This window comes from Punica granatum, chromosome 7 (genome assembly GCF_007655135.1).
Source record: "Punica granatum isolate Tunisia-2019 chromosome 7, ASM765513v2, whole genome shotgun sequence".
Classification (NCBI taxonomy): domain Eukaryota; kingdom Viridiplantae; phylum Streptophyta; class Magnoliopsida; order Myrtales; family Lythraceae; genus Punica; species Punica granatum.
In genome coordinates, this window is record NC_045133.1 from 27,278,056 (window position 1) to 27,296,611 (window position 18,556).

An 18,556-nucleotide genomic window follows, 5' to 3' on the forward strand; every position below is an offset into this window, starting at 1 on the left:
TGTTGTCATACAAATTGCTTGAAGGTTCAATATAAGATTCATCAGCTGGTGCAGAACTCAATTTTTCCATATGTCCAGAAAAGTTATTGAGCTAAAAAGAACTTGTTTTCACCATACCCGATTCCATTTGATGAAGTCAAGAAACGCCAAAAGAAAAGAGCGTGCTCCATGCGGATAAGTACTTTATCAAGTCACTTTGTCCTTCCGGCTCAATTCATCCGTGTAATGAATCTTCATTCTCAAACAGTACAAGCTACAGAATTACATGACAATGCTGTTCAAGCCGAGGAATCTCTTCGGCTCTTCCGGTCGCATGATCAAACATGAAAAGACAAACTGTTTTCGAGGGAAGTAGCTGAAATTAGGACATCCATGATTTCCATGTGATTAGAGATTTCGGGCCTACAGAGCGATCCATGTCTATGGATGAAGTCCGCAGGCCCGGCCCACTTTCTTGCCTCTCCTTGCAATTCCTTTCGTCAGTCGAAACGTTCCAGGGCTGACCCAGTCTGCTTGGTTGGCGGACCTACCAAATCAGCTTACATTGATTTAAACCCGTATATATAGCCTTATGGTCAAGCTCTTTTTTTCTTCGAATCCGGTGAACTGAGTTCGCCGACGACCCACAATACATGTGATGATCATCATGGAGATAGACTCGAGAAAGAGTACTGCACAAATATATATACTGTACAAACCGATCTTCTTGTCCCTAATTGCGTTCTAGGAACGATGTTTTCCACCAAACCCCCACAAAAAACATTGCCCAAAGTGGGGGAGAGAGTGTCGTTGTCCGAGCAGAAAACGGGTAGCCGTCAAAGGGATAGACCGAAGTTGTTTGTCATATGGAACTTCTTCAAAAACTTCATCTGCAGGCAAAGCTATGTAACACCAAACAACTGCTTTCTCCGTCTTCAACTTCCCCCCTCGTTTAACACTTCTCAAATTGATATAATAGGAAAAAAAGAACTTTTTATATTTTTTTCTTCAATTCTCATGTCCTTTTCTCCTTAACCAACGCATCCCTTCTTCAAAACAATGTCTGTGTTTTTTAAGGGAAAAAAGAAAAGACACAAAAAATAAATCACAAGCTGACACCTTATTTCTCACATCTAGCCCATTTACTAAGCAAGTTCTGGTGGCCGATAGCTACATCCAAACCCCATCAAAATCCTCAACCCTTTTGCCCCTCTCCCCACACAGTCGCTCCCCATCCCGAACATCAACTGCTTCCGAAATGAGGTAAACCGACACCCGACCAAACTCTCTCTAATCAGTTCTCCCTCCCTCCAAAGGGAAGTCTGAACAATTAGGAGCTATAGGGGGGCTTTGAGCTCGGTCCCCACACTTGTGCTCCGGATATGCAGCTTCACATTTCTCCTAGCCTGAGGCACGTGACGGTGCTCCCAGGGAAAGGGGTGAGGGAGTTCATCAACGTGAAGATTGGGTCGAGGCGGTTGTCGTACCGGATGCTGTTCTACATGCTGCTGTTCTTCACGTTCCTCCTCAGGTTTCTGTTTGTCATGACGGCCGTCGACAGCATCGAAGGGGAGACCAAGTGCGCCACCATAGGTGAGTTGAGTTCTCTCCAATATTCATTTGCGCTCTGCCCTTGCGATGCATCAATGAACCGAACTGAACTAATGAGAGCAAGATTAAAACAGAACCAATCGATTCTATTGCATTGTTGCCATCCACATTTGTTGTTGATCGAATCGAGCTGTATGCTATATCTTTATCATCATGTCAAAGATATGCGATGATGAGTAAAACGTATTGCAAGATATCGTGTTTATGTTCCTCATTGGTTTTGATTTTTAGAATTGCTTAATTAGTCGTCCTATCTCGAGAGTTGGTTTTTTACCAGGTGAATATCTTATCCCGATTAGAATCTTCTCTTGAAATTTACGTCCTTGACAAAATCTTAAGTAAGTTCTGAATTTAAGTATTATAGGCAATTCCAGCAACCATATTGCAGTCACTTTACGTATTCAAAAATTTAAGGAAAAAGATTGCAAAATATTTAGCTCTCACGAGTACGGTTCATTGTCTAATATATTCAGTGATCAACTGAATTTACTACCACTTACTATTAGCAGAAAATATCTTCGCCGGAATAGGAGTCTATGAAACTTACTTAAAAAGGCTTCGTGGTCAGGATGGGCAAATATTCACGGAAATAATTGTCGTTGATAAGCCGAGGGAAGCTTGTGTTTTAATTTAGAAAACATATATATCATAGGTGATGGGTCTTTCAGATTCTACCGACATTCTTGTCTTCCAACCGATGAGGATGCAGTCGCATCTTCGAGTTTGACCATTGATGTTAAATAGAAAATTTCCCAATAGTCCAATTTTTCTTAATATTTTCACTTAGGCCACTAAAGGTTGTTAGCTCGTCAGAAATTCGTCCCTGGTAAATTTGACCGTCCAATTTCAATTGGGTCCTAGATCTTTTCATGATCGTAAAGTGAAAAGCAGCAGTTAAATCAATCTATTCCTGTATCCACTTGAACACTTGGGTCGTTGTCTGATCATTGGAAAGGACTAAATTGGACTGGAATTCTTTTATGGGAGATGGAACTATTTAATGAAGTAATTCTCGTCATCGTTTATTCATTAATCTCGGATTTGATTATGTGTCAGGTTGTATCGGCAAGAGATTAGGGCCGAGGATTCTGGGCAGAAAGCTGGAACCAAATGTAACATCTTCTCCCAAATTTCCCACTGAACTTTGATCACTGAATGATACAATACATATTCGATTTGTTAAAGTTCGTCTAGCTTCATGGTACAGGTCCCAGATGTAATATACCAAGTTTTACAACAACCTATGACCAAGGATGAACTCAAAGGAAGACCGGAAATCCCGCAAACCTTGGAAGACTTCATGGCCGATATCAAGGAAAGTCGGCCTGATGCCAAAACCTTCGCCCTCAAACTCCGAGATATGGTTAGTCGAGACGTCTGTTCTAGTTTTCTTTGTTCTTACATGAAAAGTTTGCTCCACATAAAAATGCATCATCTTAAAGGACATCCAGAACTAAGGTCTTGTGTTCCTTTTTTTTTTTTTTTTTAAGGTAACTCTGCTCGAGCAGAGAACACGAACGGCCAAAATCCAGGAATACCTGTACCGCCACATAGCCTCGAGCAGCATCCCGAAGCAGCTCCACTGCCTCGCCCTGAAGCTTGCCAATGAGCACTCCAGCAATGCAGCAGCCCGCCAGCAGCTTCCCACAGCAGAGCTCGTCCCGGCACTCGTGGACAACTCCCACTTCCACTTCGTTCTCGCATCGGACAATGTCCTAGCAGCTTCTGTTGTCGCAACATCGTTGGTCCGGAACTCGTTGCGGCCCCACAAGGTCGTCCTGCACATAATAACAGACAAGAAGACTTATTCACCTATGCAGGCATGGTTCTCCCTCCACCCTCTGGACCCTGCAATTATCGAGGTCAAGGCTTTGCACCATTTCGATTGGTTTGCAAAAGGGAAAGTGCCTGTCTTAGAGGCGATGGAGAAAGACCAGCGTGCAAGGTCAAAGTTCCGAGGGGGGTCATCTGTGATCGTGAAAAACAATACCGAGAAGCCTCATATCATCGCTTCTAAGCTGCAGGCTCTGAGTCCCAAGTACAACTCGATGATGAACCACATTAGAATACATCTCCCCGAGGTAAAATAAGATCGAGGATCTCATGTAGCCATTCACAATTCTTCGTTGTAACAACTGTGTGCTAATGTTCATTCGCTTGCTGTTGCAGCTATTTCCAAGCCTGAATAAGGTGGTCTTTTTAGATGATGATATTGTGGTTCAGACCGATCTTACACCTCTGTGGGACATCAACATGAAGGGCAAGGTCAATGGAGCGGTTCAGACGTGTCAGGGAAATGATAAGTTTGTGATGTCAAAGCGATTCAAGAGCTACTTGAACTTCTCCCATCCCCTAATAAGAAAGAGCTTCAACCCAAATCAGTGTGCTTGGGCTTATGGGATGAACATATTCGATCTAAAGGCCTGGAGGAATTCCAACATAAGCCTCACTTACTACCACTGGCTCGAACAGGTAAATCATCGATATATGCAAAGATAGATACTACAGTAATAGCAAACTTTCGATTATACTAACCTGGGATGGAAATCCATCTTGCAGAACTTGAAATCAGACCTCAGCTTGTGGCAACTTGGAACATTGCCTCCGGGTCTAATTGCATTCCATGGGCATGTACATATTATCGATCCCTTTTGGCACATGCTAGGCCTCGGGTACCAAGAAAACACGACTCTCACAGAAGCTAAGAGCGCTGGCGTTATCCACTTTAATGGCAGGGCAAAACCTTGGCTCGAGATAGCATTTCCGCATCTTCGACCGTTGTGGGCCAAGTACGTGAATTTCTCGGATAAGTTCATCAAGGGCTGTCACATTAGGGCATCTTAGAACTGATAATGAGAACGTATCAACCTCAACCTCGGCGGATGAACAAGAAGGCTTGCTGACATGGAGAATGAAATGAAAGAGAGAGTTCTTGATTTCTGAGTTCGAGGCCTGAGATAGCAAGTGTAGAAGCAGAACAGCTCCGGGGATCATGTAATTTTTTCAACACGTTATTATCGAAATTCCCTTCTACTCTCTCGGCTCAATTTCTAGGAAGAAGAACACTTCAAATTCTTCGAAAATAATGCTATGCTGAATGTACGAGTACAGAGAAAAACTTATTCAGCATAATAAAGACTTCATTCGAGTTTATGCAGCTTCAGGAATACTCCCAATTCAGCTGAATAAGATTTATAGTACACTTGAATAGAAAATGAAAAAAAAAAAAACCGAATATTAGAAGAGCTTCCAAGGTTCAATATTCATATGAGCAGTCAGTCAAACAAGCCTAAAAAACAATCATCCTCCCCAGGTGGAAGCAACAGTTGAGATTTCTAAGAGGTTTACTTCTTGCCAGTGACATTTGAGACCAAATCTCTAAAGAAAGAGGACTTTGTAATCTGCCGAATATATCTATACCCTTTTCTGATTTCTTGTCTAACATCGAATCAACTACAACTCTTAGGAGCTGTCTTCCTGTGTATTCCTTCTCATTTTTCGAGTGTTCTAAAATTATATATACTAAAAAAAGGGGTACTTTCGAATTTTCAAATACGTCCTAAAATAAAGTGATAATTAGAAAATCTAACTTTCACTCAAATAATAGCGTGTGTGTATATATATAAGACAATATATAATATACAGGATTTTATGAAAAAATGGAGATAAAACAAATCACGTAAAATCTCTTTGCTTTTCAAATAAACGAATAATATTTTCTTAGGTATAATTTGTTATATATTGTACTATTCATATTGTATATTATGATGATATGCTATAATTCGTAGAGGTACCACACACAAATTGTAATTGAATTGACTATGAAACACATATATTGTTATATATTATGATTTCTACGGTCAGAGTTTTGAAGGTGAGTTCTTCAGTTTTTTGCTTTTTCTCACACATAAACTTTTGTAAAAAATTTCAATTGTATATGTGGTTAAATGTTAACATAAGACACAATATAATACTATATGAATCTTGACTATAAATTACTATTTTCAACAATTTATAACACATTTTATATAAAAGGATCACATTTACTATATATATCTATATCTATATTATATATAAAAGTATGATAAGTTTCTTCAATTTTTATTATTTCAAAAATGCCTCTATGCCCTAGTGACTTTTCCTCGCATTTTTTTTGCTCGTGACTTTTGGTCGCACATTTTTACTATATATATACATGCTTCTTCTATTTATTCCTCATTTTTTATGTTTTATTTGATAACGATTTATAATTTTAAAATTTTTTTATACCATATGTTCGTTTTTAACGTTTATTGTCCAAACAAATTCATACATTATTTGTTCCATCGCTATGAATCACGTGTTTATATTCTAAACTTCCCATTTCTTCAATTTTTATTCCAAAAAATACTCGTATGCTTCATGACTTTCTACTTTTCTTTTCGTACCTTTTACTCGCACACTTTTAGTGTCCTCTATTAGTATGACTTTTTTTAACACTTTCGACTTTCTCTTCATTACTTATTCTCAACATTCATTGCCTCACAAATTCTAATATCAAGAGTGTGCGGGTCCTAGTACTCTGTATTTTTCAAGATACCCAGACTCTATTCTATAGAGGACCGGTTCCAAGAATTTGGAACCAGACCCTACCCTATTAAATCTTATAATTGGATCATATCCGGAACTTGTATTATACCACAGGTTCCGAGTATCCATATGAACCGGTAAATTTTTTTTTTATTCTTTCCCTGCAATCACTATAACATTCGAACCAAAGAAAATGATCAAATCAATTCATTCACTGATCTAGTGTATATAAATATTGTATAAAGATCCAAAACCAAGATATTCTAAAAAGATCCAAACCAAATCTCTATCGAATCAAGTGAGTACTTTTTTCATACAAAATCTTTTAAAATACATATATCAAGTATATCAGTTCAACAGCCAATCAAAATCTTTTGAAATACAAATATAAAGTTTATTTGCAATTCATTAATGCTAAAAATGATCAGAATATTCAAAAATATTATTAAAAAAACTTCAACTTATCTTTTTATTTTGAAATTGTATAATATCTGATAAAAAATGACATTTTGGACTTTTTAACCATCCTATTAGTTAGGAAGTAGTCACAAGGAAACCGATACTTATATATACATAGCGATGACGTGACGACCAAGGGAAGAAGAAAAATAAGCTGAGACACGCTATGTTGAACCAACGTTGGTGGTCGCTCATCGTAGCTCTCCCACTCCGTGTCTTCTCCAATGCGAGAGCATTCAGAGGGGCCGGTAATTAATGGAGGGAAGGGGTGTCAAGATGGAGAAGAAAAATAAACTGGCCGTTGAGCTCCGGGAGCAGCTTCGATTGTACAATTCAATGACGCAGCAGAAGGAAGTGCTGAAGCCCTTGGTGGAGGGCAAGGTCGGCATGTATGTCTGCGGGATCACCACCTACGACTTCAGTCATCTTGGCTACGCCCGGCCGCCATCGCTTTCGACTTCCTCTATAGGTCCGCCCCTTTTTCTGTACCTCACTGGGAAAACCTCTGTCCTGGTGCTGCTTCTTCACTTCATGGACGATGTTTGATTTTATAGTTGTTGGTATGTGCTTGATGCAGGTACCTTCTACACTTGGAATATGAAGTTAGTTAGGTCCGCAGCCTCACCGATATCGATTACAAGGTAGGTGGAGCCGGGCCCTACTCAAAGTTGTTGCTTTTAACTACTTTTCTGTGGCTAAGTCAGTCAGTAATGTTTGAGGAATTCATGTTCTTAAGTTTTAACAATTAACAAATAATTAAGTTATATGCCTGCAGATAATTAACTGAGCCATTGCAACCGGTGGAGGATCGCTCGTCTCTAAGTCACCGATTTTGCTGAGCGTGCAATAAGGATATGGCTGATCTGCAGTGCCTTCCGCCCAACCACCAGCCTCGTGTTTCTGACCACATGGAACAGATCAAGGACATGATTCAGCAGATTATAGACAATGGCTTTACCTATACACTGGAAGGAGGTGATGTGCTCTTCTCTGTTGATAAGAGCCCGAACTCTGGGCAGTTCTCACGACGGGGAGTTGACGATCATAGGGCTGGTAAGCGTATCGCAGAAGACCCCTGAAAACGGAACCAAGCAGATTTTGTTTTATGGAAGGTAACACCGAACTATTAATGCTTGCTTTATTATATATGTAGGTCTTCAATGTGTCAAAGTTGGGTGGTTCGTGTCATTGTCTGTTGTAATAATGTACGTTGTGTGATTTTTTCCCGCGCCCCCCAGCCTGAAAAGCCTGGTGAGCCGATCAGATGGGAGAGCCCGAGAGGTCCAGGCAGGCCCGGCTGGCACATAGAGTGCAGCGCGATGAGTAACCATCACCTCTCCCACAAGTTTGATATCCACGGGGGAGAAAGCGACTTGAGCTTCCCTCACCACGAGAATGAGATAGCCCAGAGCTGTGCTGCATGCCCGGAGGCCAGGATCAATTACTGGATGCACAAAGGTCTCGTCAGCGTAAACAATCAGAAAATGTCAAAATCTGACAAGGATGCCATCACCATTCGTTATGGTAGTGAATAGACTTATTTCTCCAGTTGATTGATTGATATAATATTCCCTAACTTTATATCATCATTCTGTTCCGCCTTGTAGATTACTGAGAGATATCATCCATTGGCTCTGAGACAAATATCATCCATTGGCTCTGAGACACTTCTTGGTAAGTGCGCAGTATCGATCTCCTCTTAACTATTCCGACCTGCAGTTGGAAGTCTCATCCGATGCTATTTACAACATATATCAGGTTATCTACTAAATTCGAGATAAAAATGCCATGTATAATTTGTGTGCTGCAGTAGAGGTGTCCATGTACGATTTCAGGACATATATATCTTAAGTAATGTGTGTGATCATCTCGATGTATTTCTAAATAAAGCCTGCCCTTTTGCACTGTATTACGTGAGATCACTTTCCTTAAAGCTTTTAAGTGTCTTTACTGGTAGATATTGAAAGACCGGGAAGATGCTTTGTTATCGTTTAAGCAAGAAATAGAAAGTACCGAGCAACCGAATGATGAGGCTCAGGAGTGCACAAGCGAGGTCTGGAGGGAGTTCTATGATAAAATGTCGGATGACCTCAACATTTCTCATGTACTCAGTAGGGCATTTCACGATGCCTTGAAGTTCATGAACAACAACTTTAACACCCTTAAGAAGCACAAGCAGATGCAGCAGCATTTTTTAAATGTAGTAGCGCGGTCCTTGTCTTAGATCGAGGCACAAGTTAAGGGGATTCTTGGAATTTTAGGCTTCCTCGTGCTCTCGGTCCTGCCTCTCACTTATGAACGGGTAAGTCAATTTTGATGCGCAACTCTTCCAGTTCAGCTGTTCTGTTTTATCCATTGCAACAATCAGAAATACCTTCTTAAGCACATGGACTTCCCTATTTCCCTTGCTTTTAAGGATCGAAAAGATATGCCAAATTAGTATAGTCTTCCACTACATTTTTCCTGTTTCCATTGCTTTTCATAAAGTCGGAGAACTTTCAAAATCCCAGAGGAACAAGCTTCCTGGTTCTGTTGCAGTGAAAGGAACAAATTGACTAATATCCTTTCTTTGGTTATGATGTGATCCGGCAGGTTCTTGAGGAGTTGAAGAAAAAGGCACTTAGGAGAGCAGAGTTGGAGCAAGCTGACCTCGAAAAGCTTATTCGGAAGAGAGCTCTAGCAAGGAAAAACAAGGAATTCACAAAGAGCGATCAGATAAGGGCCAGTTTGATGGCGAAGGGGATCGAACTCATGGAGTTGGGAGATGAGACTGATTGGAGGCCCTGCCCCCCCCTTCCACCTGCGAACCAAGCAGCCAAGTCACCCTCAGAGAATGTCTGCAGTGTTGCAGTTCACGTTCAACAACAACCGCTAATTCTTCCCTGAATTACACCTTAGTTGTATCACAAACTTCAGTTCAGTTGTGATAATTGCTTTCTAGACTTAGGAATCTTGCTCTTCGGAAGCATTTGGTTTAATTGTTTCAGTAATGAATCATCTTGTTCAGTTGTGTCAAATTTCAGTGAATTTGACCGTTTTCCGGCAAAGAGTTCGCAGAGTTGTCTTTGGCGTACAATATACTGATGTCATTCACGGACAAGAGACTTGAGATTTTAGGAAATTGTGCTATGAGTTTTGCATTTTCGGAGATAGAGATGAATCATGTAGATGCTCTTCTCAATTTCTGCCCAAACCTTGTCTTCTCACCTATTAGAGTAAGGCCAATAGAAGCCTCAATTACTACCGCTAGCTCGAACCGGTGAATATCAGATATATGCAAAGATCGATACAACAGTAACCGCAAAATTTTTGATAAATAATCTTACTAACCCTCAAAATAAACTCTGCCTAACTTGATATTAGACCTGAGCTTGTGGCAATCGGGAAACTGCCAATGGGTCGAGTCTAATATCCTTTACATTGTCAGGTACATGTTATTGATCCCTTTTGGCAAATCTTATGCCTTGGGTATCAAGAAAACACTGACTTTGCTTAGAGAGCTGGTGTCATCCACTTCAATTGCAGGGCGAAAGCTTAGCTCAAGAATGCATGTCAGCATATGTTCGAACCTTGTGGGTCAAGTACGTGAATTTCTCAAGTTCATCAAAGGCTGCCACATTAAAGCAACTTAGAAACTGATAATGAGAACAGATCGACTTCGACCTTGCCGAAGCAACGAGAAGGCGGACTTGTACATGGCAAGAGAAACGGAAGAGATATTTCTCGATTTTTGAGTTCAAGACCCGAGATACTGACTGTACATAAAAAAGAGAACAGCTGCAGGCTCATGTAAATCTTTCAATCCCTACACTCGGATTTATCCCTAGAAAGTGGAACACTTAGAAATTGTTCGAAATAATGCAATGCTGAATGTATGAAGATAGAGAAACTTATTCAGCATGATTAAAAACTCCCTTCAGTTTTAGACAACTTCGAGAAATACTCTCAATTCAGCAGAATGAGATTGACAATTAGCTCAAAGTTTCAACCTTTCATTCATATGAGCAATCAGTGCAGCTGAAAAACAGAAGAATAACATCCTAATAGGTTTACTTCTTCCCGGTAACATTTGAGACCAAATCTCTCAACAACTTTGCGGACTTTGTGATCGGAGAATTGATGGCCATCAAGTTATACAGCACGCTCTCGACTTCACCAATGGATGGCCGAGACTTGAACCTTGAGATGACCTTCAACTCCCCGCCTTCTTCTTCGACAAGAACAGCCCACCTTTCCCCACTCAACACTCCATCCCTCACACACTTGAAAACCACCCCTTTCCTCTTGCTCAAGATCCCTTTCACCTCCAAGCCCATGAATGAATATATCACCTCGAACGAACCCACGAAGCCGCCCATCTCCCCGAAGCTCTCCTCTTCCTCGAAAACCCACCTCGGGTTGAATAGCACGACCGGCTTCGGGTATAGAGCTTCAGTAATTGTCTTTATAACCACAATCTGGGAAGATTCCGGTGCCAAGAACACTGCCACGTCACCAGAGCCCAACATCCTCGGATCACCATCATCGAGAATAGATGATATGTCCACATGGCTGATCACAATCTTGCTCGATGAGATCGACTTGGAGGCGTTTTCTGCTGCTTCCCGGTTTGGCCACAGCAACAGAACCTTGACAGGTGAGCCTTTCCTCTTGATGGGCAGGTCACGGAAAACTTCGGCGGCGAGCCCGGAGAGCGAGTCAGGTGAGTCATCGATGACCGGGATCTCAACCTGGAACCTGGGCTGCTTGAGTTTCTTGAGCTTGCCGGTGAGCTTCGGGTTGTTAAGGGGCTTCTCTAGGGTGGTTGAGAGGCAGGTTTTCGCTTGAAGGATGGCTTCTTCCTTCGAGGCCGGTGGGTTTGAAGAAGACAGAGAGGAGTGGATAGGGAAGATGACATGGGAATGAAGCTGATGGGCAGGAAACTTGAAAGAGGGAGCAAGATGAGAGACCCTTGAGCTAGTTGACAATGGAGTTGAGGGATGTTTGTGCGTTATGGTCCGAGTCTGAAGTCTGAGAAGGTTGGACGCCATTTTCGAGTTCAACGGTGGAACAGTCGACGCCTCTCGCAGGCTCAGGCAGGACCATTAAAACTTCCATTGACGATGAGGATAAGGTTGCATGTCTGCTTTGTCGATAAATTTCAGATTATATTGTCGAATGGTAAAACAGAGGATATGATAAATTATTGGTTCCTTTACTTTCTTCCTCTCATGGGCTGATTCGAGTAACATGCTCTTCACAAGGCAGTCCAGTCGAACAAAAGTCAAAGTCGAACGAAATTCAACCACTCGATGCCAGGTTTCAAGTTATTCCGAAGCCTAAAAGGCTCACCGCTTGCAACTCCCGTGTCAGTTTCTTCCGCGTTGGTGTGGCCGAAGGAGCACTTCGTGAGGTAAAGCGTAGACGAAAAATGAAGTACGAAAGAAGAAGAAACTCGATAATCAACTTATTTAGATTTACACGTGAACTACATAGAGAGTCCATAGTTAAGTCTGCAGTACTGTCTTTTTCAGCCACCAACACAAACTAGCAAAGACAGGAAGAAAAAAGCTAACTGAGTCAACAATGGTAAAAGAAATGAGCTTCGAGCAGAGGAATTGCAAGCCCAAAGCTCTGGAAGGTTTTCCCGAACTCAAGCAACAGGTGGGCGGAGGACATGATCCTGCGAGGTGTCTACAGAAGCAGGAGGCATGAACTGCCACATAGCAACTCCTGGGTAGCTGATGAAAGGAACCAATTTGTTGCCTGGGGCTTGCCCATGAGGTGCGGCAAAAGCAGCAGGAATGGCAGGAGGCGGGGGTACAAATGTGGGCTGAGTGTTGACAGTCTTGAGTTGCTGTTCCAACTTCTCTTTCTCTGCTTTTAGCCTTTGCTTCTCATCACGCAGTTCGTTCTTCTCAGCCTATATGGTCAAACAGATTTCGCAGCAAGGTAAAGAATTATCTAATAATAACATAACCCAGTGGAAGGAAACATAATTCTGGAGACAATCATACCAGGTATTCACATCTACAACAGTTAATAATGACAATTTAAAAGAAGAGACTCACTTTTAACTCCTTGATTTTCTCCTGGAGACTTGAATTTGAGTCTTTCAACTTCTGGGCTTCGCCACGCAATTGAGTCACCATGCGAACGGCTTCAATCAAGATAGCAGCCTTGTCTGTTTTCGGAGGTCTTCCAGGTTCCAGTATAGCTCCCAATTCAAGAAACCTAGTAATCATGCAATGAGGATAGAGATGTTCAACATGTTTGCAGGCAACCCATGGGTGCGGTTAGTTGGATTTGCCTGGGCCTATCAATAGCAAGAAGAGGGGGGTTGGAGAGAGGGGGGGGAGAGAGAGAGAGAGAGAGAGAGTACATACTTGTCATTTAATCTATCTCTGCGTAGCTTCTCTCTACATGCCTTAGAGCTAGTTGCACCACACGATTCAGATCTCAACCTGCAGCAACAGCTCATTCAAAGAAATAGGAGAAAGATCAACGTAAGGCTACCTTAGTCAACTTTTCACTGCAGCATTACTAAGTAAAAGGTCCCTGTAATTAGTGAGACAGTACAAAATGCACTTTGGGTCTGCCAATTATCTACAAACATATGACTAAAGGGACTGTGTCACTCTTTCTATGTCTACCACCAACCAATGGCACAAAATCGTAAAACTTATCATCATGTTGTAAACGAAACTTGTATAAATTTATAAGTCACACTAGTAGAACAGAGAGATGGTAAAAAGCAGCCAACCAATGGCACAAAGTCAAGAAAATTATCATCATGTTGTAAACGGAACGTCCATAGATCCAAAAGCAGTACAGAAAGTCAGACTTGTAGAACAGAGATATGGTAAAAAGTGACGTCCTACCCAAATACATTTGACAGCACAGTTGTTGCACAAATCAAAATAATTGTCACGAGAAAATTCCCAAAAATCTAGATAATTCTCTAGCCATCCCTGTACAACTAATCCAGTCCTCAGATAACCTCCACAACCAGTTTACAAGAAAACAAGCAAAGTTTAATGAATGAGATGGGCAAAAAACAAAATTTGACATACCGCTTTTTGGGGTTTTCCTTAACACCATCTGAATCTCCGAATGATCCATCAATTTCCACACTAAGCATCACATGCAGCAAAAACCAAGAAAGTAATTAAGACGAAAGCAAGTTATATCTGTGTCAATGGCAAGAGTACTCAAATAGTACATATTATTTCTCTTACACGGAAGATACATTATTAACATCCCTATTTCATAGGAAACCGCCTCAGAAGTAGCAATCGGAAGCAATTTGAAATACGCATTGCAATATTGAAAAAGTCGGACTCTTTCCTTTGTACACAATTTGAGTTATCCTATATCCTAATTAAGTGCAACCAGCAAAACAGCAAATTGCACCGCCCTGAGCTCCCTCAGATAAAAGACAGAAATGCCCGATATTACTTTGCCTGACGATGTGGTTCACTTATCACGCATCACCAAAAAGGAGTTCAATTTTGAGCTAAAACCGACGACCCGACTGGTCAATAAGAAACATATTAACCAAAGGAACAAGACAATCAGCTCGACACTCCACATGCAGAAATCGAGCATTAGAGAGAAAAAAGACAGCACCAAATACCAAAAGCCCTCTCATTTCAGTTGAGTACAGAAACCCTAATCTACTGAAACAGACAGGTGACAACTAAAAATGTTAAATTGTGCAAGACAGTGGAAAGTACCTCGCGTTAGAACCCACATTCAAGGGCTGAGGCCACGAGAACCCAGAATTATGGACCTGGAAGTTCCCGTCGGGGACAGGGATGTCCTCAATCAGGCCGTAATCGAAGAGCCAATTGCTGTTCTCCTGGGAAACCATCTATGCCGGGAAATCGAGGGCACGGTCGGGTCCCGCCGGTAACTGCAGCTTTCCTGGTGAACGGACTGGGGAGAGGAGGATCGAGAGAACCGTCGGACGTGATGAAGAGAGAGAAAATTTCCGCAGGGGAGAGAGAAATGATTGATGATTGTTGAGGTGAGAGAGCATGTGAGGCTGGGGCCGACGCGGGGCATGGAGGGGCAGTTTGGTGGCAGCTGGCGGCGCAACTCGGGTTCGGGTCGACCCATTAAACAGGTTAACGGGTCAAGCTTTTTTAGACCACTTGCAAATTGCATTAGCAAATTGGGTCTTCAAAATTTTCTAATGTATAAAAAACAGGTTAACAATAGTTAATTAATTATGATAATAATATTGCAACATAATTATGAATCTATGATGATAACGCAAACAAAAGAAATTCTCTTTTAATCTATCAATTATTCTGAAATTCTTTATGTTACTATTTTAGATAGTTATTTACGATCGAGAATCTCAATTATTTTCATGGTCAGATCGGATTTGGTGGGCATTTTTTTCTCTTTATGGATATTATGCCCTTCCTCAAAGGTGAAGGAGCATCGGCATCATGTCCAATGGTGAAGGTTGTGTCCACAATATTTAATTGATAGGAACTTGTGACTGGTGACCCTTGGAAGTGTCAGAAGGGCAATGGGCAATACCCAAAATTTGATGCTAATTTTACTCAAATTATCATTCATAGAAATTATTTCAAAAAATTACAACTTGTTTCTTACTTATGGAGTCGAATATTACCAATAAAAAAAATGGAGTCCAATATTTAGATTAAAAAAATAAATAAAGGAAAATTAATGGACAGAGAAACATCCTCAAAGAGGATATAGCTTCGGTGGTCGTTAGAGTCCTGCAGGTACGAAAGATGAAGAAGCTCACGCAGTAAGCTTTTGACACTGACTGATCCATTTCCATATCCAATGGCTCGTCTAGCGAATGTGTATGGCGTCTCCGAGACACTTCCCGCAGCTATCCCGAAGCTCAGCAACTTGCAGAGGACCCGAATGAGGCCAAAGAGACTCCAAATTGCGAGCAGGAAAGCAGAGGACTTTGAAGAGCAAGGCTCACTGCAGAGTTTGAGAAGAGGGGCGGCACTGGGACTAGCAGCAGCCTCGATAGCTCTCTTTGGAAGTTTCGGGAATGGAGTTGCTCGGGCCGAGGATAACGGGTACTGGATCACTGGGCCTATCCCGGTTCCTCCAGTCTTCAACAGTGAGTTATCTAACTAACCCTTCTCTAACTAACATGAAGTCTCATGCCATCCGATATGCTTCATAGACAGATTGCAATTTGATATTTTTCCAGAGAGTAGTTCCGATAACTTTCCATCTGTTTCATGAGTCGTCTGATTACGGGATTAGATCTTGGTGGAATGGCCAAGTTCGATGGAAAAGAGATACACATACTAACAAGTTCGATAAGTGTCTACATGCATATTTGTATTGTTGCATTGGCACTTTCCTAACATGATTGAACTGTCAGAGATTGCAAATGAGAAGACGGGCACTAGATCGTTCGTGAGGAGTGGGATATACATAGCAAACATCGGAGTCAAAGGGAGCATGTACAGGCTGAAGAAATATGCATTCGATCTGCTCGCTCTGGGGGATTTGATAGGGAAAGATGCTTGGAACTATGTGAGGAAGTACCTGAGACTTAAGGGCACTTCCATGTATTACGATTTCGATAAAGTGATCTCCGCTGCTCCCGTCGCCGATAAGCAGCCCCTGACTGATCTCGCCAATAATCTGTTCGACAGCATCGAGAAGGTACACTAACCTCAAAATCGGAACCAATTGCAGAAGTAGCACCGGTTGCTTTCTCATCACTGAATTAAATCATGTATTGGTTCTTGGAACTGTTTTGGCAGCTCGAAGATGCCGTGAAGAGGAAAGACCTGTCTGCGACACAGTCATGTTACGAGGGCACAACTGTTATTCTCCAGGAAGTCATGAACAGAATGGCATAGACTCGTGATATGTTTTCGGGTCTGATCAGGACAAGATCATTTATATGTAACATGACATCCCCAGTTGGGGTTTGTTTCGGTATGCAGTTTCTTGCGTAGTTTTCCACAGAACAACTCTCAGCTGCTAGAGTCCATCCATTCATGAACGGTCTTTAAACGTTGACCACCACACGATGTCGAAGTCGATATGAACTTAACAAAAACTTGATTGCAGCATATTTTAGCAATCAAGAGCACTTGATTGCAGCGACTTCCCTCTTAGTTCCGTTCCCTGTCCTGACAAAAAGAAAAACCGGGAAAGAAAAAGGTCAAAAATTCGGCAAACATCAATGAAAATGGAGATGCGGGGTATCGATCCCCGTACCTCTCGCATGCTAAGCGAGCGCTCTACCATCTGAGCTACATCCCCCATATTTAGCTAGGTTTGTCAATCTAGTTCCAATACTATTATAGCCCAATGCTAGTTTCCCTATTGATCTTATTCACAACTTTTCCGAGTAAAAATCTCCGTCTCAGCAACAAGCTGTTGAAAATTTCCGACTCGAAGTAGAGCTCTCGATTAAAAATCGAAACTAATTGAGCTTACATATTGGATGGATCGAGACAAATAGAACATCAAGCCTTAACTTCTATGTTTTATGCGTTTTCATCAGATATAAGGCTCTGTCAACATAAAAATATGATGTTAGATTGAGTCAGTCCGACCCGTTTGAGCTTCCATTTTTTTCCTCGCATGATGGACCTTTCTTTGGAATCCTGAGTTCTATGTTCTTCTCGCTGTTCAGCCTCGCCTCGATATTTTTCCAGTCTGCATCTTCCGGCAGCTCAAGCCTCCGCACATACCCGTATTCCCACCAGTTCCCACACCTCCAATCCTTGACGTTCAGCTCTCTATGCTGCCTCCACTGCCCGGTTATCTCGACTACCTTCCCGTTGTCGACATAAACTTGAACGTTGTTTTCCCATGCTCCTATTTTAAACACGTAAATCCTATTAAGCATCACAGTAGTGTTCATAATCTTATCAAGGTAATGAATGATGGAACTTTGAGGGAAAAGGACTTACCTGGGATTTCCGCTTTTAGTACATACTCATGGTCTGACTGAAACCAATCAACGCTGGTCTTCCCGCTGCTCCGGAGACTCAATAACAGTATGCCTGACTCAAACTCCCACAAGGGGAACGCATCAGATGGATCAAAGAATTTCCCGAACAACAAAGGACTAAATAACGACCCCTCCCCGAAGATCCTAACCACAAATGGGCTGCCCTGAGAGATGAACCTCTTGAACACATCTTCCTTCAACGACACGCTCCACTTCTGCGGAGCATGATCTTCAGTTTTGATGCTGAGCTGCCGGAGACTGCTCATGTTTCTCGAACAAATGAAATATTCCTTTCGGAGAAAAAAATGGAAGATTTCACTGAATTTTATAGCGAGCAATCCGGAAAGTGACAGGTTGCGGTGTGTATTGCAGAGAAGAAATTCCATGGGAATATATGGATTGCTGTAAAGCTTAGAGGAATATTTCTCCTTTTTTCTCATGCCTTCTGTCATTGGGTCAGAAAAACTCGTGATCGGCATTAGGCATGTTAGATTCGACTCCAGAAAATCAAGAAAACAACCTCAAACAACAGGAAGCTATACTCAAACTCGAAATCAGCTTGATCTTATGCAGTTTTCAGACTTCCTAGTTTAATGTAACATGAAACTATACTTCAAACTAAAGAGTTGCTGCCCCAACTGATGCTTCAATCTGGTTGTTTCGGAACTTTCTAATCGATTTACTGACATGTTGATTCACGACGAAACTGCGCCAAAAAAAAAAAAAAGTCAGAGACACTTTAGTCGGAAAGCTGTATGAAAAGAATACTTCTGGGTTGAATATGGTGTCATCTGTCAAGATTTAAAAGACATCTCCTTTTTCATATATCACACCACTTACTGGAATCTCGAAAGGAATATGAAGCTTCATGGTCTGCCATATTTCAACAACAGTACAATTTATGCATACATCAAGATATTCATACCGATTCGGGTTATGTACTCGATTGATCTCCATTAGGAAGACTATCAGCACCTA

The 18,556-nt window shown here is 41.6% G+C and overlaps 5 protein-coding genes, 1 non-coding gene and 1 pseudogene across 7 annotated transcripts; 3 read left to right on the forward strand and 4 right to left on the reverse strand.

Moving 5' to 3' along the window:
• The first annotated feature begins 1,189 nt into the window (after window positions 1-1,189).
• On the forward strand, window positions 1,190-4,747 carry LOC116215626 (probable galacturonosyltransferase 12). Its single transcript, XM_031551409.1, has 6 exons — window positions 1,190-1,572; window positions 2,647-2,702; window positions 2,798-2,953; window positions 3,081-3,671; window positions 3,760-4,062; window positions 4,150-4,747. Exons 1-6 carry the CDS (start codon window positions 1,362-1,364, stop codon window positions 4,432-4,434), a joined length of 1,602 nt encoding a protein of 533 aa, XP_031407269.1. The 5' UTR covers window positions 1,190-1,361; the 3' UTR covers window positions 4,435-4,747.
• Window positions 4,748-6,676: 1,929 nt separating this feature from the next.
• Window positions 6,677-9,725, forward strand: LOC116215627 (annotated as a pseudogene).
• Window positions 9,726-10,376: 651 nt separating this feature from the next.
• Window positions 10,377-11,779, reverse strand: LOC116213477. Its single transcript, XM_031548439.1, has one exon. The coding sequence runs from the start codon at window positions 11,646-11,648 to the stop codon at window positions 10,668-10,670; it is 981 nt and encodes a 326-aa protein (XP_031404299.1). The 5' UTR covers window positions 11,649-11,779; the 3' UTR covers window positions 10,377-10,667.
• A 255-nt stretch (window positions 11,780-12,034) lies between these two features.
• Window positions 12,035-14,647, reverse strand: LOC116213480 (transcription factor ILR3-like). Its single transcript, XM_031548442.1, has 5 exons — window positions 14,334-14,647; window positions 13,671-13,730; window positions 12,984-13,061; window positions 12,669-12,831; window positions 12,035-12,520 (listed from the first exon to the last, which is right to left on the reverse strand). Exons 1-5 carry the CDS (start codon window positions 14,468-14,470, stop codon window positions 12,251-12,253), a joined length of 708 nt encoding a protein of 235 aa, XP_031404302.1. The 5' UTR covers window positions 14,471-14,647; the 3' UTR covers window positions 12,035-12,250.
• Window positions 14,648-15,318: 671 nt separating this feature from the next.
• Window positions 15,319-16,592, forward strand: LOC116213481 (photosynthetic NDH subunit of lumenal location 3, chloroplastic). Its single transcript, XM_031548443.1, has 3 exons — window positions 15,319-15,715; window positions 15,986-16,272; window positions 16,374-16,592. The coding sequence occupies exons 1-3, from the start codon at window positions 15,424-15,426 to the stop codon at window positions 16,470-16,472; spliced, it is 678 nt and encodes a 225-aa protein (XP_031404303.1). The 5' UTR covers window positions 15,319-15,423; the 3' UTR covers window positions 16,473-16,592.
• On the reverse strand, window positions 16,456-17,886 carry LOC116213478 (21.7 kDa class VI heat shock protein). 2 transcript variants are annotated; one of them, XM_031548441.1, is made up of 3 exons: window positions 17,538-17,886; window positions 17,178-17,442; window positions 16,456-16,743 (listed from the first exon to the last, which is right to left on the reverse strand). In XM_031548441.1, the coding sequence occupies exons 1-3, from the start codon at window positions 17,842-17,844 to the stop codon at window positions 16,731-16,733; spliced, it is 585 nt and encodes a 194-aa protein (XP_031404301.1). In that variant the 5' UTR covers window positions 17,845-17,886; the 3' UTR covers window positions 16,456-16,730. The 2 variants fall into 2 exon arrangements, with proteins under 2 accessions (XP_031404301.1, XP_031404300.1); XM_031548440.1 differs by having other exon boundaries at window positions 16,456-16,748.
• On the reverse strand, window positions 16,809-16,881 carry TRNAA-AGC. Its single transcript has one exon. It is a non-coding gene; the product is annotated as a tRNA-Ala (tRNA).
• Window positions 17,887-18,556: the final 670 nt, after the last annotated feature.